This window comes from Dama dama, chromosome 2 (assembly GCF_033118175.1).
Source record: "Dama dama isolate Ldn47 chromosome 2, ASM3311817v1, whole genome shotgun sequence".
NCBI classification, from domain to species: Eukaryota; Metazoa; Chordata; class Mammalia; order Artiodactyla; family Cervidae; genus Dama; species Dama dama.
Genome location: NC_083682.1, coordinates 123,098 through 149,410, shown reverse-complemented (window position 1 = coordinate 149,410; position 26,313 = coordinate 123,098). Strand labels below are relative to the sequence as shown.

Below are 26,313 nucleotides of genomic sequence, written 5' to 3'. Positions count from 1 at the left end.
CTGCAGCATGCCAGACTTCCCTGTCCTTCACTATCTCCCTCAAACTCATGGCTATTGAGTCAGTGATGCCATCCAACCATCTCATCCTCTATTGCCCCCTTCTCCTCCTGCGCTCAATCTTTCACAGCATCTGGGTCTTTTTCAATGAATTGGCTCTTCACATTAGGTGGCCAAAGTATTAGAGCTTCAGCTTCAGCATCAGTCCTTCCAACGAATATTCAGGTATAAACTGATTTTTAAAAGGGTGGGGACAGGGGCAGGGCCATCGCCCCAGGTGCAGGACCAGCAGTGGACAAGGGAGCTCGTGGGGTGCCCACCATGGGCAATAGCCTCTGCTATCCTGCATAAACTATAAAGTCATCTGGTGGCGGTCAGGTCTGCACACACAAGAACAATCAGCCCGATGGTCAGAAGGAGGCCCAGGCCCAGGCCCAGACGTCCAGGCTTGGCAGTGGAGTGTGGCCCTGGCCCCATTGATGCTGCCCACCGTCTTCCAGTCCCTGGACTAAGGGAGAAGAGGTGGTGAGGGTCCAGGTGACATCCAGGGCCTGTGACTCTAGGGCCCCCCTGCTAGACCCCAGTGCCCATCCTTCCTGATGGTGACCCACCCCTGCCCATTCCCTGGGGCGTGAGCAGGCCAGTGCCTGGTTGGCCTCCCCGTCCTGGGGCCTCCCAGACTCTTCCTCCCAGACTCTCAGCCTCCCCAGGAGCCCTGGGGCTTACCCTCCCTCAGCTCTGGCCCCTTCGCTGGCCACTCACCCACCAGGGGGCAGTGTCCTTCCAGCACCTTTCTCTTTTCTGGACCAGACTCGAGATCTGAATTTATCTGAGTGTGAAGGATGTACCTTTTCTAATGACGCTGGGAAGGAGGACGTCTTGGGACAATGGAGACATAGACCCCCCCATGCCCACCCCTTGGGCACCCACAGCCTTGCCTTGATCTCTCACTGGGAGGGTCCCTCAAGCCGCAGTTTTCACAGTTCCCTATTTTGGATGTAAAACCCCAGTCCCCCAAATCTGTCTCAGCACCTATGTGGGAACTGTGAGTTCCCAATGCGCAGTTTCCAGTCGGTGTGGAGCCCCCGGCTGCACTCTTCATGTGTGGAGTTCTGCTGGTCCAATCCTCTCCCAGCCCTCAGACTCCACGTTAGGAACTGTTGGTGTTTACCATCCGGAGTCGGGCTGGGTCTCATTTAAAAACTGAACTGGATCTCAAAATGAGCTACTTCCAGCTTAAGCTGGATTGGGTCTAGTGCAAATCCTACTGGGAATGCAGAACTTGCAAGTTAGAAAAACAAGCAGCAAAAACTGGTAGTGCAGATTAAGCATTTAAGAACTGTTACACCACTTGCCTCCTGACCTAAGGACTCACACGTTAAGATAGGTTGATCATGGAATTGGTTGTATTGACTCCAGATTGCTCATCAAACCCAAGAAAATTGAGCAGCAAGGTACACCACGAATCACGCACAATCTGCATCGCAGAGGCAAGTCCCTTTGAGGTATTAGTTTGTCTCAGAGAGAACCCAAGGGTTAGATATAAGAAAGGAGCTCGCCACCTGCTGGCACAACTGTTCATTTTATATCTAAGAACCGCTGTCCCAGAAGCTGTATATATCACAAAAATGGCAAAGTCTTACTAAAACAATCTAGAATAGAATGGCCATTTATGAGGGATATTCCAAATAGATAAGATCACACAAGAGGTGGACCTGAAAGCAAAATTTCCTGAATCAAAGAAGTTGAATGGAACATGTGCTTTCTGCTGTAACAGGACCACTCTGGCTGCTGTAGAGAGAATGCAGAGGGGCTGCACTAATCCAGGAGAAGGAAGTTTGACTTGGTCTCAGTGGTGCTGAGAGTCTGCCCATTCTGGAATTGGGACCAAGTGGATTCGGTGTGAGGGGCAGAAGGGGCACGGGAATGGGTGGAGCTGGATGGATGGAGTGGCCAGTGGCCACCTCCTGTGCCGGGGGCGGGGACTGAGCAGAGGGTACAGTGGACTGAATGCTTGTGTTCCCCCAAATTCCTACTGAAATCCTAAAGTGATGGTATTAGGAGGTTAGTAGGTCATGAGGGTGGATCCCTACCCCAGCTCCTTCCACCAGTGAGGAGCAGGGAGAAATAGGCTGTCTTCAACGAGGGCCCATCCATTCTGGCACCCTCATCTCGGACCTTCAAGCCTTTAGAGAAGTGAGAGATACATTTCTATTATTTATGAGTCACTGGTCTGAGCACTAGCTATAGCAGTCCTAACTCAGACAGGAGGTTTGGGAGCCTGAGGTCTCCCTTAGAGGAGCAGGCTGGAGAGCCCAGGAGCCCTCTTCCACGGAGCGGGCACTCGGTTATTCGAATCTCAGTCAGTCAGTTTAGTCGCTCAGCCGTGTCCGACTCTGTGACCCCATGGACTGCATCACGCCAGGCTTTCCTGTCCATCATCAACTCCTGGAGCTTGCTCAAACTCACGTCCATCGAGTTGGTGATGCCATCCACCATCTCATCCTCTGTCGCCCCCTTCTCCTCCTGCCTTCAATCTTTCCCAGCATCGGGGTCTTTTCCAATGAGTCAGTTCCTCGCATCAGGTGGCCAAAGTATTGGAGTTTCAGCTTCAGCATCAGTCCTTCCAATGAATATTCAGGGATGATTTCCTTTAGGATGGACTGGCTGGATCTCCTTGCAGTGCAAGGGACTCTCAAGAGTCTTCTCCAACATCACAGTTCAAAAGTATCAATTCGCTGGTACTCAGCTTTCTTTATAGTCCAACTTTCACATCCAATCTGGCTCTTGACATACATGTGCTTCGCCGGCACACAGATGCTGCTGGGCCCTCTGGAGGGAGATGAGACCAGGCTTAAGACATAAAAAGCTCGGCACCACAAACAGCTCTGGACTGGGGAAGAAGCAGCAGCCCGCCTGAGCGGCAGCTGCCATCCATGAGAGAGGAGGGCTCACTGCAGCCTCCAACAGCAGGGCCTGGTCATGGCCAGTCCCCCACCGTGCGCACCCCCGGCTTTCTCTCTCCATACTGAGTTTTCTCCTTAGCACCCTCAAGTTCCACCTGGACATGGCCTGCTTCCTCCCCCTGGCACTCACGGGAACTGTCATACCCCTAAGGCTGGACACGGGTGATCAGACGGTGATCTGGGCAGTGCTGAGGACAGCAGAAGCCAAGGCAGCCACCCAGCCACAGCGGCCCTGACCCGGCGCCTCCACCTCCTTTGTCCGCGGGGGAGGGGGCTCTGGAGGGCAGACCGCAGCCACCGTGTGCCTCGGCCAGCCGCCTTGGATGGGGGCTTCCTAGCTGGACCCCAGGATAGGGGGGGCCCTGGCTGCTCCCCACCGCCCGCCAGCCTGTGGGGTAGCGTTTCCCGGTGAGGGGGTAGCTCTCTAAGGGGCGGGGCTCCCTGCGGGGCGGGCGGTGGGCTCGCGCGGGGGAGGCGGGCGGGGCGGCGCTCGGCGGGCTGTCATTTGTCGTTATATTTAGCGGCGGGCCGGTCAGCCGGGCGGCGGCGGGGGCTATTAAGCGGCGGGGCGCCCACCCTTGAAGCAGGAGTCCGAGCGAGGAGACGGCGCTGGAACCCATGGACACGTCGTACCCCCGCGAGGACCCCCGGGCCCCGACGCCCCGCAAGGCCGACGGCAACACCCACACGGCCCTGACGCTGGGGGCGCCCCGACCCCCACCTCGAGACCACTTGATCTGGTCTGTGTTCAGCACCCTCTACCTGAACCTGTGCTGCCTTGGCTTCCTGGCGCTGGCCTACTCCATCAAGGTGGGCCTGGGGAGCTTCGTGGGGCCCAGGAGCATCTCATGGGGGCTGCTTATCAAGAGGGGGGGTGCAGGAGGACTCTGCTGGTTGCCCTCCAGCCTGACAGTGACGCGGGGGGGGGGGGGGGGGGTGCCGCCTCCCAGAGGGCCTCTGAGTCTGACTGCTGTTCATAAAAATGAAGGGGGGTGTCTAATCTTTCCCAAAGGACCCAGGGTAGATGGGGCCTTACCCAAGAAGGTCTCTTCTTTCAAATGGGGCTTTTCACACGCGGGGGCTCCTGTTAGCACAGCTCCCTAGCTTCAGCTCCTGTGGTGACAGCCTCCCAGCACCAATGAGGACTCCCTACCCTCGGGGGTCCTGGAAGGTAGATGCTGGCTTGGGATGGCCACTGGGTCCATTAACTGGAGTGTTAGGGTGCAGAGGCTGCCTTCAGCCCCACCTTAGGCTGAACCTTTTACCACCCAAGACCCCCCAGGGAAGGTCAAGCCCATGTGTCCAGCTGGGGACAGTGAAGGGAGTGAGTCCAGCCCAGACAGTATCCCCTCAGGCCTCACCCCTCCATCCAGGGTTTGGGTCCAGCATGGGTCCCCCAAGGTGTGGACCCAGTGGCTGCCTGGGGTGGGAGTAGCGGGGCCCCCAGTCCCTGTGAACGTGTAGCGACCTGGCCCTGCTGCTGGTCCACAGGCCCGAGACCAGAAGGTGGCTGGAGATCTGGAGGCAGCCCGGCGTCTCGGCTCCAAAGCCAAGTGCTACAACATCCTGGCCACGATGTGGGCGCTGGTGCTGCCACTGCTGCTGCTGGCGCTGGTGGTGACCGGCGCCCTGCACCTGTCTCGGCTGGCCAAGGGCTCCGCCGCCTTCTTCAGCACCAAGTTCGATGACTCCGACTATGACTGACGGGCTGGGCCCTGTCCCTGTCCTGATCAGGGATCCCAACCCCGGGGCTCTACCCCAGCCCCCTGGAACCCTGACCATCTACAGGCTGAGGCCCACCCCCGCCCTAGCCCGGGCACCTAACACTGACTCTGAAGGTCTTCTGCTCGGGCCTCAGGGGCTTCCCCTCAGCTTGATGCCCCCAGTTCCCTAACCCCCGGCCCTCAGGCCAGCTCCTCCCTTCCCACTCACCAGGCTCAGCTATTCAATTAAAAGGACCTGGTTCCAGAAAGTGCCTTCTGGGACTGTTCCTGGCTGGGGCTGGGGAGGGTGTCTTCCTGAGGGGAGCTCCCCTGGGGACCACCACAGCCAAGTCCCCCTGGACTCCCCCAGCATCTGTGGTGGGCCACCCTGGCCCGCTGGCTTGGCCCTGCCCTGACTGTCCCCTTTGCTCAGGCACCAGGCAGCCTGCGGCTTCTGGGTGGAGGCGCCTGAGTATTTTAGAATGAAGTTGGGGAACTTGGGCTTTTGATCTCTGCCATGCTGTGGTTTAGTGGCCTCTCTTCCAGAACATGTGTGGTGAGTCCCGTGTCCACGTGTGTGCCCATCCCTGAGTCAGCGCATGTGCACGCGTGTTAAATGAGATCTCACTGGCCAGTGAGATCCGTCCTTGTCCTGCACATTCCTGTCTGTGGCTGGGCCTTTGCTGACCTCCTTCTTTGTGTCACTCTGTCCTCCTGACCTCACAGTCCTTTAATTCTGATTGATCTCCGTCCCAGCAGTGGGTTCCCTCCCTCCTGGATCAAGGGGGCTGGACACACAAGCAGACAGGCACGGTCACACCACCATCTCTGCACATGCCCGTCACACACATGCACAGGAGCACCCCCCCACACACACGATTGTACAGAGAGGGAGACACTTGGGGTGAGGACATTTCTAAGTGTCTTTGGCACATGTGCATGTTCTTGTATCATTTTACCTCCCCATGCAGCCCCCTACCAGACCCAGAGAAGGGGGCTGCTAAACACACATGCACACTCTGCGGCTGGGGCGAGGCCCTGGGGGCCGTGCTGTGGCCAGGCCAATGACAGGGCGGGCTAATTGCAGGGGCCTTAACCACAAGGCGGCTCAGGGCTTTGAGCACCCCACCCACGGTCCCCTCCCACCCGGCCTGGGCTGGGGGTGGAGGTCTCTGTGGAGCCGCTGGAGTGGCCGCCCTCCTGTGACAGCCGACAGTTGGCCGAGCTGTCTCCACCACGTGCCATCAGGGATGAGTCCCAGCTGCAGGCCGGCAGTGCCCCAGGCCTGTGCCGAGTGTGTGCTGCTCTGAGCCAGCCCGAGACAGAGGCTGTGCTGAGGGTCCTGGGGTGGAGGCGGAGTTCTGACCCTTCCTGGGCGCTGGTCCTACACTGGACCAAGAACAAGGCCAGTGCTCAGACTAGCACGGAGGCAGTGTTTCAACACTAAGCTCCAGGTCTGGCCCAGGAAGGGAACAGCCCATGCTGGACACAGGCTGGGAGCTGGGGTTACCCTATGTGTGGTCGAATACATATCTCTAAGCAGGGGGTGGTCTGCTGGTCCCATTTGGCGAGGGAAGCAGAGTGTCCAGCCCATACCCAGGTGTGAGGACAGAGAATGTGCAGTCAAGCCAGGCACAGATGAAGGTCACCAGCAATGCTTCCTGCCCCAGGAAGGGACCTGGTCAAGTTTAGACAGTGGGCTGCCACAGACTGGATCAGCCAGGCAGCATACACGTGTTGCCACCCTGTTAAGGCCCCTCAAAGGGTTGCCCCTTCCCCTGCACAGGTGGGTGTGCACGCGCGCACACACACGTATGGCACACACGCCTGGGGAAATGTCAGGTTATGTCAGTCCTGTGGACAAAGGGCCATCTACTACCCCCACCTAATGCCTGTGCCCACATCTGGGTCCAGGGCTGCAAAGGAAAGTGTCTGCTTCATGGGGACCATCTGTGGCCTAAATCCTTGGCTTCAGCAGACCTCCTGGGCCTTTGCTGCACTGCCAGCAGCTGGATGAGAGCCTGTGGGCACCTGGGGGAGCCCCATCAAGCGCTGACTCCATTCTGAGGCCACGTGCACTCAGGAAGCTGTTCTGCAGCTCGGCCATGCTCCCTGCAGCCGCACGCAGGCAGGCCCTGGTGACCCCAGCTCCTCTGCCCACCCCCGTCCTCTCTTCCTCAGGAGCTTCAGTCTATCACAGTTTACCTGCTGGTATCTGCTTTTGGGAGAACTCAGGCTAATTCTCCACTGAGAACGGAGAGCAGTAGTTTGCCAGACGAAGGTGGCGGGGGGTGGGGGGGGTGGGGGGGGAGTGGGGAGGGAGGCAGGTGCAGACGTGATGGGACCCACTTACTTGCTCCACATGAGCAAGGGAAGGGAAACCTGACCGTTGATGAGAGCCTCCCTTTCAGGAGGGTGCCCGTCGGCTCCTCAGCACAGACACAGCTTGCCCGGCACCAAGCTTTACTTCCCCAGCAGACACCGTCCCACCCTGGAAGACCCTAGAGCCCAAGTCAGCTGTGCCAGCTGGGGGGCTCAGGCCCAGAGCAGACAGCGGGCGGGGCCTTGGCCAAGGCTCTGTGCCCAGGCTGGGCAGGCCCAGCGCCACGGCCCCGTCCTTCCAGCTGGTTGGGGGGAGAGGGCCCTGCTCCACACCCCACACCCCTTCCTTCCTCGAGGAAGGCATGTGACAGAGACCATCAGATGTGACCAAAGTGGCCCAGCGGCAAGAGAAGCCAAGGACTGAGGGTGCTGGGCCCTCCAGAGAGTCCAGGAGCAGCTGGGCCCGCCGCACCTGGGCTCAGGCGTGTGACACACAGCTCTTTGTGGTGAAGCTGCGACCCAGGTCCTAAGTCCTCCCCACGCCCTGCACCCCGTGGTCCTCCCCAGCGAGGCCCACACCTGCCTCAGTCTTCTCTGCAGAACTGGCCCCTTGGGAAGGGCATGAAGGGGCTGAGCAGCAGGGAAGCAGCCTCTCCACGGGGGTCACTGGGGGCTCGGCTGGAGGCAGAGGCTTGAACTCAGGCCAGAGGGAGCCTGGCTGCCACATGGAGGCGGATGGGGGTCCAGGAGGGCATTGAGAAGGGACAGGTACAGCCACTTGGGGGCACCCACGGGGGGGCGTGGCTGGGGGGCAGCCCTGGCTGTCTGCGGGGAGGGGGCCTGGGGAGGGGCTCATGGAGCTTCAGGGCCCAAGGGTGTCTGACAGCAGGGCCTGTGGGCTCAGAGCAGCTGTTCAACATCTTCAGAAAGCCTCCCAGGAAGCTTGTGGGGCAGCGCTTGCGGCCTGTGCGGCCTACAGGCCTGACCTTTGTATCCGGCCCGCTGAGCAGGGAAAGCAGACTCTGTGTCCTGCAGAGAGAGGAGCATTGTGGGGCGAGGCACACACTGGGGCCACCTTGGGGGGGTCTGGGGGGGCCTACCTGGAGGCAGGGGCAGCCGAGTCCGCGACGGCCACAACTCGGCTTCCAGAGAGGGGGCCCAGCGCCCTGCCCGGGCCGTGACCTCGACTGTCACGAAGCCCGCAGAGAGGGAGAAGTTAAGCCTGCTCCCCTGGTAGGAGATGCCAGAGACACACACTCCAGAGACCCCCACCGGACACGTGGGGTCAAAGGTCAGACCAGCCGCGGTGATCCTTGGGGAAGGGAAGGCTCTGTGAGGAGGGCAGGGGGCAGCAGGCGATCACCCTCTGCTGCTGCTGCACTCACCTGAACCCTGTGACCCCAAAGAGCACTGCCTGCAGGAAGCCCCCCATGCCTGTCAGGAAGTTCACAGCACCTGATCCGTCTGCATTCTCCGTCCACACCTGCAGGGGGCAAGGTGGTCAGGGCAGGGCTGGGCGTGGTGAACATGGAGGTCCAGGCTGGGGCCAGGCTGACCTTGAAGGGCTCCGTGACGTTGGCGAAGCTCTTCTCCAGGAGGGCCCATGCCCGCCCTGGGTCCTTCAGCTCCATCCAGCCCACCGCAAACATGCTCTGGGGTTAGAGGACATGCTGGCATGAGGCCCACAGCAGGGGGAGGGGACACTGAGGCCAGTGGGACAGTGCCAAGGTGCTGTGAGGACCACCACCCCACGCCCCGAAGTCTCCTTACCCAGGTCATGGCGGGACCGTGGGGGGATGTCACAGCTTCATAAATCTCCAGGTTTTGCCTGCGAACGTGGGGACTCAGGGGGAAGGGGACAGGGTACCCTAGGAGCACAACATCTGCCTGCTTCACTTCCTCTCCTGGAGGGGAGAACGAGGTGCTGCTGAAGGGGTGGGGGCAGGGTGGGGACTGCTCTGTTGGGAAGGGGGCATCCAGGGTGGACACAAGGTCCTGCGGGAGGAGAGAAGGGCCTTGAAGGAGCTGCAAGTCCACTCACCAGGTTTGTACCCATCAAACTCAGGGTGAAAGTTCAGTTTCGAGTCAAAGGGCACCTTGATCTTATCAGCCACCACCAACCACTGGTTGGGGACAGGATGCCCCAGATCCTGGGCCAGAGCAGCAGCAAAGCGCAGGCTAGGAGCAGAGATGGCAGGGCAGGGGTGAGGCGGGGGAGGGGGCAGGGGTGAGGTGGGGGAGGGGGCGGGGTGAGGCGGGGGAGGGGGCAGGGGTGGGGGAGGGAGCAGGGGGAGGCTCGGGGGAGGGGGCAGGGGGAAGTGGGCTGCAGCCGCCACACTCCTTCTCCTTCGCGGTGGAGGCGGGGTGGGGTCTGACCTGTTCTGGACTAAGACGTTGGTGTACACAGAGTTGTTGACCCCTGGGTGGTACTCATCGGGTGGCATGACTCCTGGGCACAGAAGGGCAAGACAGTACTTCATGGACGGGCTTAGGGACCTGCCCTGGCCCAGTCACCACTGTGGGGCTGGCAGTCACACGCGTCTGCCTGCCCCTCCACTCATGACCGTCCACGATCCACGTCCCTTCCCCGTCACCCACACTCCTTCTGCAACGGCCATGCTCTCACCGTTCAGGTGGTACTTCTCCTCCTCAGGGCTCCACTCTACACGGCTGCACCAAAACTCAGCCACGGCCCTGACCACGTCCCAGCCACCAGCCTCTCGGAAGAGCTCCAAGTCCTGAGGGGCAGGAGGGGGTATGTCAGAGGCCACGGCACCTGTGATTCTAGCTCCCACTGGTCACTGCATTTCTCGTCAAGGCCCACCCTTCTGAGCGCCCAGCAATGAAGGCCGGGCTCCGAGATGCTCCACAGGACTGGCCCAGACAGGCAGTCATGCAGTGAGGAGGGTCGCCCCGGTGGGCACAGGGACTCCTCACCTGGGTGGTGTGGTAGTACTGCTGGAAGGCCAGCACCACGGCCCCGTTGACGTGGATCTCCTGGGTCCCGTAGATGGCTTCAGGGCAGACCTCCAGGCCAGAGCCCGCGCTCTCCCAGGCAAACTTGGCTCCCTGGGGGTTGGGGGATGGAGCAGATGACTCTGCTCCTGGGGGCCAGGGGGAGCCCGCCCCTTTCCCCTCGCTGCCAGCCTTCAGCCATGGAGGGCAGACAGAGGCAGGGGCCCTCGTGGGGCCCTGCTGGCTCTCAATGCCCACTGGGTCCCTGCGGTGGGCCAGCTTGCTTCTGCCCGGCATCTACTGTGTTCCTGCCCTGGGGCAGGGCAGCGAGGGGAGCCCTGCCGGGCCCATCGGGCTGTTGTTCCCACTTGCGCAGTACAGGCTGGGGGAGGAATCCAGGACGGCCGGGTCCCACCCACAGCGGGGGCCTGGGGTGAGGGGTGAAGGCCTGAGAGGGGTGTGAGGACTCAGGCCCTTTGGGGGCCCCTTACCTGGTAGCCCAGGCTCCGGGCGTTGTCCAGGGCCCCGCTGAGCGTCCGGATGCGGTACTGCAGGAGAGCCTTGGCGGCCTCCGGGTGGAGCAGCAGGAGACCGGGGAGCACCCAGAGGTCCTGGAGCGCAGCCACGGGAGAGCCCCTGGTCTCTCCCTGAAGCCACATCCAGCTTCCTCCTACAGTGTGCCCTCGGGTCTGTTCCCGACGATGCTCTGCCCGCCAACCCCACGGCCCCATCCCCCAAACCGAGACACTTCTCAGACCCAGTGGGCACTGCGTCTTCTGGGCTCAGGCTAGAGTCTGGGTGTGGGGAGTGGGTGGACAGCCCACAGTCACGGTCCTGGCTGCCTCACCTTCCTCCACCCTCCCTCTCCTCAGCAGCCCCAGGGGTCTTTCCAGACCACACTGCTGGCCATGTCCTTCCCCAGGTAGAGTCTCTGTGGCCTCCTCGGCCCTCTACAGTGACTCCTTCCCCAGAGGGGAGGGCAACCTTCGCCCCAGCCAGGAGTCCTGCAGTTGCATAGTTCTGGGCCTCTGCTCCTTCTGGTCTGATCCCTCCTCCTTCAGCTGCAACTCTGCTGCTCCCAGTAGGCCTCCCCGGCTGCGTCCCTGTGCCTCCCCAGCCGCAGACCCACCCCGGGCAGAGCAGAGGCCCACAGAGGCCTGCAGAGCTCGAGGACTGGGGATGGCACACACCTGGTCCCAGAAGACATGGCCCCAGTAGCATTCCCCACGGCTTCCATTGGAGAGGCCCCCGGGGCTGAGGCCATGGCAGACGTATCCTGGGGCCCCGGGCTGGGGCATGGCGCTGAGCAAGTAGTAGAGGGCACCACGCAGGGCCTGGCGCAGGGCCAGCGGCCCTTCCACATCCAGGCCACAGTCCGCCCAGAGCTGGGCCCAGGCCTGGGCGTGGGCCGTGTAGAGAGCGTTCCTGGCCTGCAGCTGCAGGGCCTCTGCGAGGCAGACCTGGGCCTCAGCCTGGCTGCCACCCACCACCGTCAGGAACTCCCATGTCGCATCCTCCTGCCCTCCTCCAAGGGTCAAGGCAGGGGGCACTGGGGTCCACAGCACATGCACCTCCTGCTGTGCGCCCCCCGGCTGCTCAGGGGTGAGTGTGCGCCCATACAGGTACCTGCAAGAGGGCAGCTGTGTCTCAGGGACCAGCCTCTCCTCCGGCCCACCCAGCTGGCCACCTGCCCCTCCTCACCGGGCTCCCTGGAAGTCAGGACCCAGATGCAGGTCCAGGTCCGGACTTTCTGGGGAGAAGGCTGACTGCAGCCGCACTGTGATGGGCCAGCTCCCCTTGGCCAGGCGGGTGATGGACACACTGAAGGCCAGGACATGAGGCAGTGTGCGGTGGGCATAGATGCGCTGGGAGGCGCGGAAGCTGGGGCCCTCCAGGGTGTGCAGGAAGGAGCCTGAGAAAGGGTGGAGAGGAAGATGGGGCAATTCTCATACCCGCCCTGGGGCCGCCCAGGACAGTTCCAAACCGCCGGCCTTTCTGGGCTGGGAATGAAGACCCCTCTCCCCTCAGTGAGGGAGCTACCTCCAAGCCCCAGCTGTCCTGTTAGGGAAGCAACAGCTACATGGGGGCCGCCGGGCTCCTGCTCGTTCAGGAGGCCCGGCCGGCTGAAGCCTCACAAAGCAGCCTCTCAGAGCCTCCTTTTACCAGGCGCCGGCATCCTGAGTGAGGAGGTGCCAGGATGGGACCTCTGTCTGGTCTTCTGCTTGCTTGGAACAATGGCAGGGGGGTGGGGGCTGGGGTAAGGGGTGGGCGGAGGGCAGGCAGTGGCTACCTGTGTTAGTGTCCAGAACATAGGTCTTGGTTAACTGCTTTCCTGTCCCTGCAGGGGCCTCCAGATGGACATTGAGGGGACTGGGCAGAATGGCCCGGTGGGTATCCCCCAAAGCCCCATTGTACACACCGCTCACATGCAGTGTCTCATGATACACGCGTGTGCCCAAGTATGCATTGGTCACGGTGGCCAAAAGCCGGGGGTCACTGGGCAGAGAATGGGCAGTGAATCTGGTGGCGTCCTTGCCAGCATCCTCCATGGAAAGGGTGACTCCGCGGAGGGGCCTGCAAAAGCGGGGGTCAGAGGTCCCACAATTGGCTGGGCCTCTGTTTTCTGTAACTCCCAAAGCTCTCCTTGGAACTTGACTGATGCCCCCAGAGGTGTAAGGAGGGGCCTGTGCCCACCTGGGTGGCCCCGATTTTCTCAGGACGTCCCAGGAAACGCCCTCCGCCTGAAGATGCTCACCCCCACCCCCCACTATTGATCCAGGGACCCAACGGAGGCTCCAGCTCCCACCTCAGGGCCGTACCCTCACAAACCGGTCCTGTAGGCAGGAAGGGCGGAGTCTCAGCCCGCGGGCCTCACCCTCTTGGAGGCCAGTCGGTACAGGGCGGGGTGCGGCCAGCAGCTGGGGAAGGGGACGGGCAGGCGGGCCAGAGGCCCCGTCTTTGGGTCCGCAGCCCTGCCGTGTTCCTCGGCTCCGGTGGGCGCTGCCCCTCAGGGGCCGGAGGAGAAACAGCCAGCGGCAACCCTGCCGCCGGAAGGCCCCGCGGTCCCCGCCCCAGGGCCGCGCGGGGCGGGCCGGACGCGCGTCCCCACCCCTGGGCGTGCGCGAGGAGGGGGCGAAGGACGGGCCGGGCCGCTTCCGGCTGCCCAGCCTGTGAGGCCGAGCGGAGAGAAGCCCAGCTCCAACTTTGCCCTGAGGCTTCTCCAGGGTGGATCTGCTGGGCTTTCGGCTTTCACCGGTCCCCTCTCCGGCCGGTTCCTTCCTCTCTCCCTGACCGCCCTCCCCCAGGAGAGGTGGGTCGGGTCGGGGTTCTCCTCTGGAGCCCCGCCCTCCTTTGTCCCCGCCCCACTTGCTGGCTCTGCACCCCCCTCCTCAGTCTCCATCTTCCGCTCCCCTGCCCACGGAAGCTCTGGGCCCTGGGCCTGTCTAGACCTTGTCTCTCTAACCCTGGCCTCACCCAAATGACTGTGCTGGGATCACTGGCCCAACCAGACACTCAGATTTAGCCTGTGCCTGAAACTTGGCCTTCCTACCCCTCCCCAGCACAAGCAATGGTGACCTCACTATCCCCCACCCAGGCCCCTCCATCCCCGCTCCCAGGGCCCCCACCATGCCTGCTCTGGCCTCACAGCTCTTGTGAACAGAGCCACAGCCACCCTGAGAGTGGTTAGGGTCTGCTCAAAGCCTGCAGCAGTGCCCACCTTACTGGCAGGAGGAGACACCCAGGCTCCTCCCCACTCAGCCCCAGCCCCCAGCTGCTACCTGACTTCCCTGCTGCTTCTGCACCATCCCAAGCATGCTCCCTATTATGGACTCAGTGTGTCCCCCCCACATCCATCGGTTGACTTCTGATCCCCACTGTGATGGTGTTTGTAGGTGGGGCCTTTGGTACATAGTAAGGTCAAGAGCAGTCAAGAGTAGGATTAGTTCCTTTATAAAGAAGAGATTTTGAGTAAACACCGGAAGTTGGCAATGGACAGGGAGGCCTGGCGTGTTGCAGTCCATGGGGTCTCAAAGAGTCGAACACAACTGAGCGCATGCACTGAACTGAAGAAGAGGCCTTAGAGCTCACTCCTTTTACCCTGGAGGACACTGCTGGAAGACAGCCATCTGCACCAAGAGGGTCCTCATCAGACACTGAATTGACTGGCACCTTGACCTTGGACATCCCAGCCTCCAGAACTGTGAGAAATACACTTCTGTTGTAGATCAGCTACCTGCTCTACAGTACTTTGTTAATAGCAGGCCGAGCCGCTGTGTGGCCTTTACACTTGCTGTCCCACTGCCTTTTCCTCAAGACATCCTTAGGTTGACCCCTCACTTCCTTCCATTTTCAAGTGCCGTGTCTTCCCTAGATTGTCCCAGACTCCTTACAGGTAAGAGAAAACCCTTGGCTCCATCCCCCGACCCACTTCTTTTCCTTCCTCCTCAGCATTTATCAGTTGCTTAGAATGCCAGCTCCAGGAGGGCAGGGATATTTTGTCTGCTTTGTGGAATGAATAACTGGATTTGAAAATGGGTTATAGAAGGAAGTTTGGGGGACATGAAGGGACCCAGAAGGCCCTTCTGACTAGGGCTGCAGAAGCTGGCGGAGTCCAGCTGTGTTGAGCAGAGAAGACGGAAGGATTCGGGCTGTCTGCTGCTGGCCCTGCCCGTCAAGGTCAAGCCTCGCATCAGAACTTCCTGAATCCAGCTGTTCCCACGAGCTCACTCAGGAAATGGGGGCTGCAGCTCTGCCCCATTCAGATGGGCTGGGGAGCAAAGGCAAGGGCATGAGCACCCGTGAGGATGCCCGGCTGTGCAGCAGAGAATGACAGACCTGAATCCCAAGGAGAATTTATTATCAGCACATGGGGCTCATACCACCTGTGCCATCACAGCCCTGCTCAGAGCTCCACCTCCACTCCCCTTGGTCACTTAAGTCCTCAGAGAGCAACTGGACACCTCTGGGCGCCTTGGCCCCTGCTTGATCCCCTGTGGCCAGAGCAGCGTGGTTGGGCTCTGGGTGCCTGTACTGAGTGGGGCAGGGTCCACAAATGGGTCATCTCACGCTGAGCTCAGCAGGTAGAGGCAACACATGGTCGGTGCTCAGTTCCTGGCGCTCTCAGCTTCACCCTGCAGTGGGAGGGCTGGAGGGTCCCAGGAGAGAAACCTGGGTGGGGCAGCGGTGAGGGTTAGGGGAGGGGGCCCTCTTCCCTGTAGGGAGGACAGAGACATAAGCTGTCCCCAGGGTGTGGGGGAAGGGACATGTCCTGGGCCTGCCCCCGGGGCAGGCGAGGGCCGTGTCTGTCTGAGTTTCCCACCTGCCTGTCCCGGGCCCCTCAGGCTCAAGGGTTGCCCAGAGCAGAGAGCACCATTCTCTCGTCCTTGAAATGGGGAGGTCTACTCTGTAGGGCTGACCAAATTCCTCCCTAGTTCTGGCCTTCAGGACCTCAAAGGGCACTAATGAACACTTTGGGGGGCTTGGGATGGATGTCCAGTGCTGAGTGTGTGATGAGTAGTCTCGGGTTTGCTGTCTCCACAGCTCGAAGCTCCTGCAGGGACTGCTCGTTCAGTTCCACAGAGGTCAGCCTGTAGCCGTGTGCAGAGAATGGCAGTGGGCTTGGTGAGGGAGGGGGCCTGAGGGTGCAGTGACCGGGGAGCAGTGGCGGGGCGGTGCTGGGGCTGCTGACCTGGGTTGTGCCAAAGGCACACAGTGACAGGAGGTGGCCAGTCGGGGATTGTCAGAGGGTGGGGAATGGGGCAGGGACTAGGGTCCAGAGCCTTCAGGGGACTAAAGGGGATTTGGGGTCACTGGTCCATATTCTGGGCATGGGCACCTGACAACGGACAATTGGTCTAGCGGATGGTCCAGGCCCAGGGCCGGGGCCAGGGATTTAGAGGGTGGGGCTCCAGGGCCCGAGTTACAGCGGGGTTGCCTCAGGAGGGCCCTGGGAGAGATTCCTCTTTAAGGTTCGGGGGAAGCCCCGGCACCCACCCCAGCCCAGGGCTGAGAGACTGCGTTCCCAGCACTGTTCCCAGCCCTGTCTCCACCTGAGGGTTTGCAGGCGGCATCCTGGGCACTTTAGGGTGGTGCACAAGCAGGTCACTGTAGGTCCTGACAGCTGGCAGCCGCTGAGATCCAGGGTGGTCAGTGCTGGGATCTGCTGGAGCTTGCCAACCATGTACTGGAGTGCTTCCTGCAGGCCAGGCTGCTGAACCCTAGGGGAGGGCTGACCTCAGGAGCTGCTGTGGGAGCCCCAGTCCCTCCCTTGGTCCCTCCCAGGCTGCTCCTCACCTGAGTGTCTGCACCCGGCACTGGGGCGAGGCCAGGCCCTCGCTCAGCACACGCAGGCCGGCCTCGCTGAGCCCGTTGTGGAAGAGGCCCAGCTCTGCCAGGGCCAGGGCCTCCCTCAGGGCCTCAGAGAGATCTCTGCAGACCGAGTCGGGGAGTTTGCAGTGGGACAACCTGTGGTCAAGAAGCACATGAGTCCCCAGTGTGCGAGCTGCCTGCTCCCAGGGGGCTGAGGTTCAGTCTGCAGACTTGTTGGCTCCACACCTGCCTCCCTGGGCCCCACGGAGCTTCTGCTGCATGTCACCACCTGTGTCCACACCTCGTGTGCACCCGCTGGACTACACTCCCCTTGTCTCTTAGGACATTCTCCACGAGCTTACTCTCAATGTGCCTAACTCCATATAACTATCCACCAAGTATAGGAGGACTGAGCTTATTTAGTTAGCTAGTCCTAACAGTTGGGCAATGCGTCACTTCTGCTTTTTTGCCATTATAAATAATGCTGTGATGAACATCTTTATGTAGTTAGTTTGGCAGCAGAATTGATGGGCTCCTGATGTTTATGCCAAGTTAAGTTACCATGTCGACATTGACACATGACTGTATCTAATTCACCATACCTAATCAGTACTAATTCCTATGTTTCTTACTCTCTGCTTACTTGGTGGTAGTGAAGAGTAATTGGAAAAGATTACATACTAAGTACTGCCTCAGTAATTCTCACATCAACCTTCTGAGGTAGAAGCTACAGGCTCCATTCCCCGGGAGAAGACTGAAGCTGAGACAGACTGGCCTGCCAAGGGCAAAGAGGCAGGCAGACTGGCCTCAGAGCCTGCGCCCTGAACACCTTCCACAACTACTTCTGAGACTCCAGAAGGACCACCCAGCAGTGCCCAGTAGCCCTTGGCAGCCTTCCTGGGGAAGGGAAATGACAATCTGGCCTTTATCCCTCTTCCAGAAGCTCAGCTGTACTCTGCTGCCCGCTCACACAGGGGCCAAAGCCTCTGTTCTAAGTAGCACCCAAGTGCTTCCCTCCTCTGTCCTGTGTGGGCAGAGCTGTTGATCCTGCCAAGGGACACCAGGGCCATAGGTTCTCAGCCTGTCTCAGCGCCCCCTCGGTCAGCCATCCCGACAGGGCTACACCTCTGCCCCTGCCCAGGGCATTCTGCTGTGTCCTTTCCAGGGGAAGGGCTGGGATTTGTTAACTCACGTCAGGCTGTTCAGACCACACTGTTTGTCGGTCATGGCCTCACAGAGTGGGCGCAGGGGGGAGCCTGGGGGTTTTCTCGTGGTGGCTCGAGAGCTACGAAGAGAGAAAGGAAGGTGAAGGTCCCTGCCCTTTCCAGTCCCTCACTCCTGAGAAGGACTCCTTCCTACGGTTCCGAGACATTGGAGCTGCTTCTGCCCTTACCCTCAAGCTGGGCCAGGACCCTCTCCCTCTTCATCCCAAACCCAGAGTGAAACCACTTATCTGTGACCTCATCCACGCCCCACTGAAGCTGTCTGTGTGAGTCCCATGGGACAGGTGGGCCTGTCTTGCACCTGCACTGGGTGTCCCCAGTCCCAGCCCGTCAGCACCCTGACACTCGTTCTCCCAACAGAAGCTGAGCAGCTGAGTCAGGTGCTGGGTTGGACTCAAGTGCACAGAAACAACTGCACGACCTTTGCCCAGGAGATGAAAGTCTGGTGGAGGAGATGGGTATGGGTAGATGTCATGGCCTACAGTAGTCAGTGGGGCACTTCTGAGGCCAAGATGGCTTCAGACTAGAGAGGAGAGTTTGGAGGGGCTTTGAGGACAGGCAGTGTTCTGGGCAGAAGGAGCAGCAGGAGCAAAGGCTCAGAGCACAGTGTGCATGGTTATTCCAGAAATCATTATGAGAAAGCCTCGTGTTGGTGGTGAGAAAGGGAGGTTTGCCTTGGACGTGGATGCTAGGGTGGGGAACATGGTGAAGGCACCTGGGGAAGATGGACATTGGGAACTGCCTTGAGGAGGTAAGAAAGACCAGCCATGAAGTCGTGCCTCTCCTCTGGGGAGCAGGTGTCAGGTCTGGACACGCTCCCCAGGCCCAGATGGACATAAGATGCTCTGGCACACATGCCTACACAGAGGGCCCACAGAAGAGGGCAGCCCTGCCCTGGAGACTCACGAGTTGCCACCCAGGCTGCCCTGTAGACGCTTCATCAGGCTCTTCTTTTTCTTCTCCTGTGCAGCGGCCAGTCTGCAGCTGACCAGCCGCAGCGCCTGCCCTTCTGGGCAGCACCGCACACAGTAGCTCAGGACGGCCAGGTCCATTCTGCTGAAGTGCACGCGCTCTAGCACCAGCTCAGGGAGGCCGCGGAGGGCCTGGTGCACAAATGTGTCCTCCTGCGTCTCGTACAGGCAGTAGAGCAGCTCCAGCGGGTAGTTGAGCTCCTCGCCCTCCTCCTCCTCTGACTCCTCAGTGCCCTGGGGCGCCAGGATCTCCTCTGTCCCCTCTGGCACCGCCCTAGGGCGGCCCTGTCCCTGTTCCTGCACCCACCTCAGGACATGCTGCTTGACGCGCTCTGAAACAGAGCAGCCGAAGTGGCGCTCGATCTCGCACATCCTCTCTGCGTTCAGTAGTCCAAAGAGGAAGCGTGTAGTGAGCTTGAGGTGGCTGCGCAGCTCCGGGTCCCCCTGCAGAAGTGCCTCTACACCGCCAGCAGCTGCCCTGGGAGCCCCTTCGTCCTCCAGCAGGTACGACAGAGCAGCTAAGAATTCCTGGAAGCTCTGGTCGATGAACTGGTAGGTGACCTCTGTTTCCAGCACGCCTGGCATCTCCTTCTTACTGAGAAACTGCGTCTGGACCTTGGAGCCGCAGAGCTGCAGCCGTTCCAGGTCCTCCTCTGAGAACTGCGCCCTGCCCCCAAGGACGCCGTCACAGGCCAGGCGGCACAGCTTGCGCAGCTCTCTCTGCAGCTGGGCCCCATCGGCCGCGGGCGCCGATCTCAGGACGCTGGCCACGAAGAGCAAGTACACGGACGTGGTGGTCTTGGAAGTGCGCCACAGGTCCTGGCCGTGCTGGAGCTGCTGGCGCAGAACGGTGCACACGATCCAGCACACGGCAGGCACGAAGCACAGGGAGAAGAGCATCTCGTTCTCCTTCACAGAGCGGTAGGCGTGCTCCGCCTTCCACTCGTCCTGGAAAAACTTGTAGAAGTACTTCTTCCTGTCCTTGTCTGAGAAGCCACACACCTCGGCGCATTGCGGTGAGCACAGGCGGGCCTGCAGCCTCCCGGGGGCGGCGGCTCGCCTGGTCACGAGCAGGCGTGCTGTGGGCAGCAGCTCCTTGCTCAGCAGGCTCCCCAGCACCCGCGCACCGCTCGTGGCCTCATGGGGGTCTGTGCAGGGCATGGCCTCGGCCGGCTCCGGCGCCAGCATTTCGTCCACGCCGTCCAGGATGAACAGCAGCCTCTCGGACTGCTCCAGCATCTGCTGCACCGGTGCCTTGCGGTCGGGGCACTGGTCTAGGATCAGGTCGGCCAGGCTGCACATGCTCGGTCGCTCCAGCAGCTCGCGGCAAGACAGGAAGAAGGCAAAGTCCACCTGACTGTGGTACAGCTTGCCCGCTGCCCAGTCATACAGGATTTTCCTGGCCGCCATGGTCTTGCCGATGCCCGCAGGGCCCTGCAGCGCCACGGTCAGCCGTCTCTCGCCGTCCTCGTCGCGGCCGAACAGGCGGTTGAAGGTGTGGGTGTCTGAGCGCCGGGCGCATTCGGCCTCCGGCTCCTCGGCGATGAGCAGCTTGGTGAAGCGCTTGTTGATCTTCACTGAGCGAGCGTCCCGCTCCTTCACCTTAGCGTGCTGCCGCAGCACGTGCTCCCGGTACTTCTTCTTGTACTCTGCGGGTCAGGGGGGCGCCGGACAGAGGGTAGGGGAACAGGGTTCGAGGAGCGCTATGTCAGTGCCGCTCTGGGGCCCGTTGCCCTCCCCGGGGGGGGGGGGGGGGTTTCCAGCCTCAGTTTCCCCTGTTGCCTCACAACCCCCTCTCTGCGCTCCTCCCCAGGGCCAGCTGTGCGGAACTTCTGAGTGACTCTGAGGACACCCGAAGTGTCCGGACAGCTCGGAGCCTGCGCTTCCCGCCGAGAGAGACCTACCTGAGACGGAGAGCAGCGCCGGGGAGCTGGGGCCGAGACCTGGAAGGGAGAGCTGCGCTGGGTCCCGCGGACTGGGCGGGGTGCGGAAGGGCGCGTCAGGGGTCGGGCCCCGGGGCGGGCGGGCGCTCTTTCGGGGAAGCCAAAGGAGGGAGGCCCGTGGCCAGGAAACTGCCCAGGCGGGAGAGGCCGAGGGGGGACCCAGGCGAAGCCCCACCTGGCACTCACTCTGCAGCCGACGCTCCTTGAGCTGCGCCGCCACGTCGCGCACGTCTGCCCTCTTCAGGGTTTTCTGGGCCACGTCCAGCGCGCGTTCTGGCCCGTAGAAATGGACCAGCAGCTTCACGAGGTCCAAGGTGTCCGCGCCCTCCAGCCGCCCCCACGGGATGCTGCGACCGTCCACCCGCTCGTCCCGCAGTTTGTGGCGGAAGCGCTTCAGCTGCTCTTGGCTCAGGTCTTCCAGTACGCCCAGGAGCAGCTCGCGGGCAGCGGTAGCGCGGGGCTCCATGCTGGGGGCGGGGACGCAGTCAGCAGGGTGCCGCGCCCCTCGTGACCCCGGCCTCTCGCCTTTGTGTCAACCCCAGCCCTCGGCTCCCACGAGCAGCAGGGGTTTTGACGCGCCCCCATCTATCCAGGTGACTCCAGGCCAACACTTGAAAGAGCGCTCTACTGGGAGGGTCGTCCTCTCCTCACAGGACCGTGACAGGGGACTTTCCTCCAAGGCTTTCACGCCGCCGACTGCATGGCGGTCTGGTGGCGAAATGGAGTTACTCCCAGGCCGGCACTGGCCACCGCTGACCCCAGCGTTAGGGGGCACCTTCCTACCCCGCAACACCCCCGCCCTCCAACCCCGTCCCCGTTCTGCTCGTTCCTTTTAGGCATCCATGTCAGATGTCCCAGCTAAGATGTGTCTGTGACGGCCTGTGTTCTCCCCTTCCTTGCTTCCCTCCCATTCTCTTCCCCAGGAGCCTGGAGCTGACTCACCACCTGGCCCTCATTGTGCTCCTGCATTCCCCAGGACACCGGTGGTCACTGCACCCTGTAGTGGGGACTAGCCTGAGAGCCTTGCACCAGTCGCTGAGACTGAGCTCCTGGTGGGGGACAGACTCTACAGGTACCCTCTGAGGGGATGGAGCCCCCAGCACCTGGAGCCTGGGGTGCAGTGGGGGAAGGATGTGTCTGCAGGGTGCCAGGCAGAGGACCCAGAGAGCTGAGGCCAAGTGACCTCTCAGAAAGCCGGCACTCACCTGGAGCAGGAGGCCTCTAGCTGGTTTGCAGAGTCGACCCCTAGGTCTAGCACTCAGGCGCAGAGATGGGGATCCGGGAGCCTATCTAGGGTCAAGTCCTAGGGGGATTTCCAGCCCCGTCCATACCCCAGACCAAAGTGTTCTGGCTCAACCAACTCTTCGATGTCCGTCCAACAGTCACCAAGCTCCCAAACTCAGGGACTGTGGCACATACTTACAATCAGCCTTTAAGAGCTCTGCTCGGTGACCTTTGATTTTCTACTGTTCAGTTCACATGCTCTGAGAACCTGCGGGGTGTGGCAGCAAGGCAGGCTATGAGCAGGAAATGGCAGAGCAAGGTGGGCTGCGTGGAGGAGGCAGCTAGCTCAGAACAAGACCTTAAACTTTAAGGCCTCAAGATAGGCTAATTTCTGAAGGTGGGGATGAGCCAAGACTTCCTAGGCAGAGGGGACAGAGGAGGGACTTACATGGTTTTTATGGGGAAAGGAAGGCTGTCACCTGGGACCTATGAAATAATGGGACTGGGAAGAGCTCTGTGGCCTCCCAGATCTGGCTTGAGGAGGTTGACGGCAAGAGGTTTGAATGAGTGTGTGACCATGTGGGACCCATGAATGTGGGTTTCTACTGACAGTGTCTGCTTGTGTGAAACATGGGCACTAGGATCTGGTATCTTTGGGGACTACTATCTAGCCCACCACAGATACATTCACACAAATACAGTATGAAGATGGTCACACAGACAGACCCAGACAAACACACACACCCATGTTTCACACAAGCAAGTGGACAGAATCTGGCCCTACATAACTGTTGGGCATCTCGGGGCGCCTGGCCACAGCCCCAGTCCTGAAGACCCTATGTGGCCCCAACCGGTCCCCTTCCTGACCCCCTCCTTGATTTCCTTTAGGAAGTCCATCCTAAAGGAAATCAGTCCTGAATATTCACTGGAAGGACTGATACTGAGGCTGAAGCTTCAATACTTTGGCCACCTGATGCGAAGAACTGACTCGTTGGAAAAGACCCTGATGCTGGAAGAGATGCAGGCAGGAGAAGTGGGCAGCCGAGGATGAGATGGCTGGATGGCATCACCGACCTGATAGATGTGAGTTTGAGTAAGTTCTGGGAGTTGGTGATGGACAGGGAGGCCTGGCGTGCTGCAGTCCATTGGGTCGCAAAGAGTCGGACACGACTGAGCGACTGAGCGGACCTGGGACTGACCCCCTCCTGGGATGCCTCATGAAGCTCTGAGCTGCTGCACAGACAGACGCCACACATGGGCCACGGCTGTTTCTTCTAACTGCACAGTCACTCTTTCCTCTTCACACTATGAATTCTCGAAAGCTAGTTCTCTGCGAATGAACCATCTCCCTTTCATTGTTTTAGACAGACTACCTGGGATCAAATCCTGGCCCCACAGTCCAGTAGCTGGATGACCTTGGACAAGTTACTTAACCTCTGGGCCTCCATCTCCTCTGCAGAATGGCATGGTGATGGCACTTCAGTATCGAGGGCTGAGAGGAGCCAAGCTGTAAGGGATGTGTCTGCCACATTCTAGGCATGTTATTATCATCACTTATGTTCTCTGGATGACCTCTCACCATGAAGTTATGTTTTCTGTGGTCATCAAGAATGTCCATATCTCTAAACTCCAGTTCTGATTCCTCTTCACCTCTCCCCAGCACTTAACACTTGAATATGAACTTTTCCTCAAAATGGCCTTTTCCTCTTGTCAAAGGCACAAAGATAGCCGTGGGGCCCAGGCAGCGTCTGTCTGGTGCGTTCTGCCACAGCCAGTCTGCGGGGGGCCCTGGGGCCTGTGCTGTGAGGGTGCCAAGGTCAGCCTATCTCCTGAGAGGGACTCTCCCTCAGTGGACTCTGTGCCCTCATAAACTCTCAGCACCTGCTGATAACAGCCCTGGAAAAGTGTTTGATAACAGGAACCAAGGTTTCCGGGAATCTTTGCCAGGATGTGAGATGTGGAAGGAGGGGTATGAGGAGGAGAAGAAGGGGAGGAGAAGGGGATGACAGAGGATGAGATGGTTGGATGGCATCACCGACTTGATGGATATGAGTTTGAGCAAGCTCTGGGAGTTGGTGATGGACAGCGAGGCCTGGCGTGCTGCAGTCCATGGGGTTGCAAAGAGTCAGACACAACTGAGTGACTGAACTGAACAGAGGGAGGTTGGGTATTGTCACCCTGCTTATTTAACTTACTTGCAGAGCACATCATGAGAAATGCCAGGCTGGATGAGTTATAAGCTGGAATCAAGTTTGCTGGGAGAAAGACCAATAACCTTAGATATGTGGATGATACCACTCTAATGGCAGAAAGTGAAGAGGAACTAAAGAACCTCTTGATGACAGTGAAGGAGGAGAGTGAAAAAGCTGGCTTAAAACTCAACATTCAAAAAACTAAGATCATGGCATCAGACCAGGCGTTACTCATGGGGCCACTCCCAGCTGGAGGAAATATGGGCCACATTTCCAGCCTAAAGTCCCATCACCAAAGATTGTTCTCCCAAGACCTGTGGTCTGACCACAGAAGTGCCCTGACCTTGAGAGTATTCCAGGGACCAGCGTGGCTCAAGTCTAGCGAATTTGCATCAAAATCCAGCAGCTGGTGGTGCTGGTGCTGCCGTTCCTGGCTCAGGAGAGGATGGTTTCAGTTCAAGGTGCAGCAGACAATTGGATTTAGGTCTGAAGTCCCTACAGATCCCAACAGAACCCTCCTGAAGCCTCACGGCTCAGGCTCACAGCCACATCCAGAATCATCAGGGTGGTGCTGGGGGCCTCCAAACACAGTGTCCCTCTGGGCTTCAGCTCCTCTGAGGGCCCCATCACAGCAGGATTTTCCCTGAAAAGACCTTTGGAGCCTCTCCCTCTGCCTGAAGTCCGGTGCTCAGGGCAGTGGCTGATGGTTCTGTCCCCCACCCGCCCCCCGTGTCCCCCACCCACTGTCCGCACGTATCACTCCCTCTCTCCTCCCGCCCCCTGTGGTCCCCTAGCACTGTAACAGCCATGTCATTCCAGGGGTCACAGACGGACCAGAGGTGGTAGGCCCTGCCAGCTGCGGACCCAAGACCCATGCTGCCCTTCTCCCGCAACCTCGTGATTAGTTCAGTGTTGCCCTATAAAGTCTGATTGCCTGAGACAACCATGGGACAGCGTCTCGGCCAACAAGAGGGAAGGGGAAACTGCCTGGTGAGCGACGGGGAGCCAAGTGCTGCTGGTGTGAGAGCAGGCGAGCTGGCCCAGCCTTCGGTCTTGCCCCCTCCCTGCCCCGTGTCCTGTGTGGCCGTGGGCACAGGGCCTGGAGGTCAGGAGTGATGCTCTTGTGAGGATGGAAACAGCTCTCTGAGAGCAGAGGACCAGGAGGAGCGAAGGAGCCTGGCTGGGGGATGCCCAGCTCCTAGGCTGCCTCCTGAGCCCTTGCCGGGTGGAAATCCCACCCCTGTGGGCCTCTGTCCCACGTGGCCACAGGCAGCGTTCTTGATGCTCAGAGACCCATCTCTGAGGCAGTTCCTGCTCAGACTCCTTTCTGACGCGTGTGTCCCTAGCAAGCCCTCCGCTGCTTTGTCCCCTGTAAAGAGCAGACCCAGCCTTGCACCCTGGTACAGTGCCTGGGAATGCTCTCTTTTTTCCCCTCGAACAGATGAGAGGCTCCTTCCCCCAGGATCCTACTGGCCAAATACTTCACCCTTGGGAACCTCAGCTATGCAGAGAAGCCAAGGAGAGAGGCTTACAGGGGTCTTTAAAATAAGGCAAATGAGTATTATTCACCCTTCAGAAGGGAGGGAATTCATGGTACAGTGTGGATAGACCTTGAGGACATGATGCTCAGTGGAATAAACCAGTCACCAAACAGTGTATCCTGTCTGATTCCACTCACACAAGGACCCTGGAGGGGTCAGATTCACTGACACAAGAAGTAGATGGTGGGGCAGGGGCTGCAAGAGGTCAGGGGAGGGGAGTGAGTGTTTCTGGGGATGGAGTGTCATTTTGGGAGGGTGAGCAAGTCCTGGAGGTGGATGGTGCTGGTGGTTGCACCATGGTGTGAATATGCTTAATGCCCGTGAGCTGCGCTCTTAGACATGGCTAAGACGGTAATTTGATGTGTGTTTTACCACAATTAAGAAAAAGACGAAGTCTCATGTCAATAATCTGATTAATGATTAGCTCAAGTGTTCTCCCCAGGTTGGAAACCAGGCCTCTGTTTAGCCGGAAGGGCTGCTGGCAGGACCTTGGGACTAGCAGTGCCACCCGGGGAGCACCAGGGCCATAAAGTCTGATCAGGCTTGGGGGGCTGCTGAGTGCCCGCCCCATGACCTCCTCCCTCTGAGAACCAGGCTTGTAAGATCACTGAGATCCCCTGGTTGTCTTGCTGCAGCTGTGAGGGCCTCCCACCATCACGGAGTCCAAGTCTTTGGCCACAGCCCCACTTGTGAGGAGGGAAGGGCAGCCCCTTCTCTGACAGACCCCCAGGTTCATGCTGGTCTCTGCTTGTGGGGGCGGGTGTCTTGCTCCTCAGCCCCTCCGTAGGTGGGGCTTGGTGGAGAGTCATGGATGAGGTTCTTCTTCCAAAGGTGGTCTGGATTCATCAGGGGGATGAAGGCACCATCCGGATCCTTGGGAGGCTCAGGGAGGACCAGATGGCTGGCAAGTGCCCTGAGCCAGGGGCCACAGAGACGGGCTGCCCTCTGCACGAAGCTTTTCTTTGGG

The 26,313-nt window shown here is 60.0% G+C and overlaps 3 protein-coding genes and 2 long non-coding RNA genes across 10 annotated transcripts; 2 read left to right on the top strand and 3 right to left on the bottom strand.

Annotated features, from left to right (window-relative positions):
* Positions 1-1,398: 1,398 nt before the first annotated feature.
* On the bottom strand, positions 1,399-4,571 carry LOC133069039 (uncharacterized). Its single transcript, XR_009695760.1, has 3 exons — positions 4,432-4,571; positions 4,000-4,171; positions 1,399-2,829 (listed from the first exon to the last, which is right to left on the bottom strand). It is a non-coding gene; the product is annotated as an uncharacterized LOC133069039 (long non-coding RNA).
* On the top strand, positions 2,725-5,103 carry IFITM5 (interferon induced transmembrane protein 5). Its single transcript, XM_061160065.1, has 3 exons — positions 2,725-3,371; positions 3,485-3,773; positions 4,455-5,103. Exons 2-3 carry the CDS (start codon positions 3,582-3,584, stop codon positions 4,665-4,667), a joined length of 405 nt encoding a protein of 134 aa, XP_061016048.1. The 5' UTR covers positions 2,725-3,371; positions 3,485-3,581; the 3' UTR covers positions 4,668-5,103.
* A 2,009-nt stretch (positions 5,104-7,112) lies between these two features.
* Positions 7,113-13,033, bottom strand: PGGHG (protein-glucosylgalactosylhydroxylysine glucosidase). 5 transcript variants are annotated; one of them, XM_061160030.1, is made up of 14 exons: positions 12,773-13,033; positions 12,234-12,517; positions 11,645-11,855; positions 11,134-11,569; positions 10,435-10,554; positions 9,926-10,057; positions 9,615-9,726; positions 9,365-9,437; positions 9,030-9,166; positions 8,759-8,892; positions 8,545-8,640; positions 8,374-8,471; positions 8,089-8,300; positions 7,113-8,017 (listed from the first exon to the last, which is right to left on the bottom strand). In XM_061160030.1, the coding sequence occupies exons 2-14, from the start codon at positions 12,490-12,492 to the stop codon at positions 7,962-7,964; spliced, it is 2,076 nt and encodes a 691-aa protein (XP_061016013.1). In that variant the 5' UTR covers positions 12,493-12,517; positions 12,773-13,033; the 3' UTR covers positions 7,113-7,961. The 5 variants fall into 5 exon arrangements, with proteins under 5 accessions (XP_061016013.1, XP_061016020.1, XP_061016005.1 ...); XM_061160037.1 differs by having other exon boundaries at positions 12,819-13,033; XM_061160022.1 differs by having other exon boundaries at positions 12,763-13,032.
* Positions 13,034-14,780: 1,747 nt separating this feature from the next.
* On the bottom strand, positions 14,781-22,502 carry NLRP6 (NLR family pyrin domain containing 6). Its single transcript, XM_061160011.1, has 8 exons — positions 21,595-22,502; positions 20,576-20,856; positions 20,351-20,389; positions 18,382-20,095; positions 17,445-17,537; positions 16,238-16,408; positions 15,994-16,161; positions 14,781-15,531 (listed from the first exon to the last, which is right to left on the bottom strand). The coding sequence occupies exons 2-8, from the start codon at positions 20,853-20,855 to the stop codon at positions 15,393-15,395; spliced, it is 2,604 nt and encodes an 867-aa protein (XP_061015994.1). The 5' UTR covers position 20,856; positions 21,595-22,502; the 3' UTR covers positions 14,781-15,392.
* On the top strand, positions 21,104-25,468 carry LOC133069034 (uncharacterized). 2 transcript variants are annotated; one of them, XR_009695758.1, is made up of 3 exons: positions 21,104-21,461; positions 22,502-22,696; positions 22,978-25,468. It is a non-coding gene; the product is annotated as an uncharacterized LOC133069034 (long non-coding RNA). The 2 variants fall into 2 exon arrangements; XR_009695759.1 differs by having other exon boundaries at positions 22,502-22,706.
* Positions 25,469-26,313: the final 845 nt, after the last annotated feature.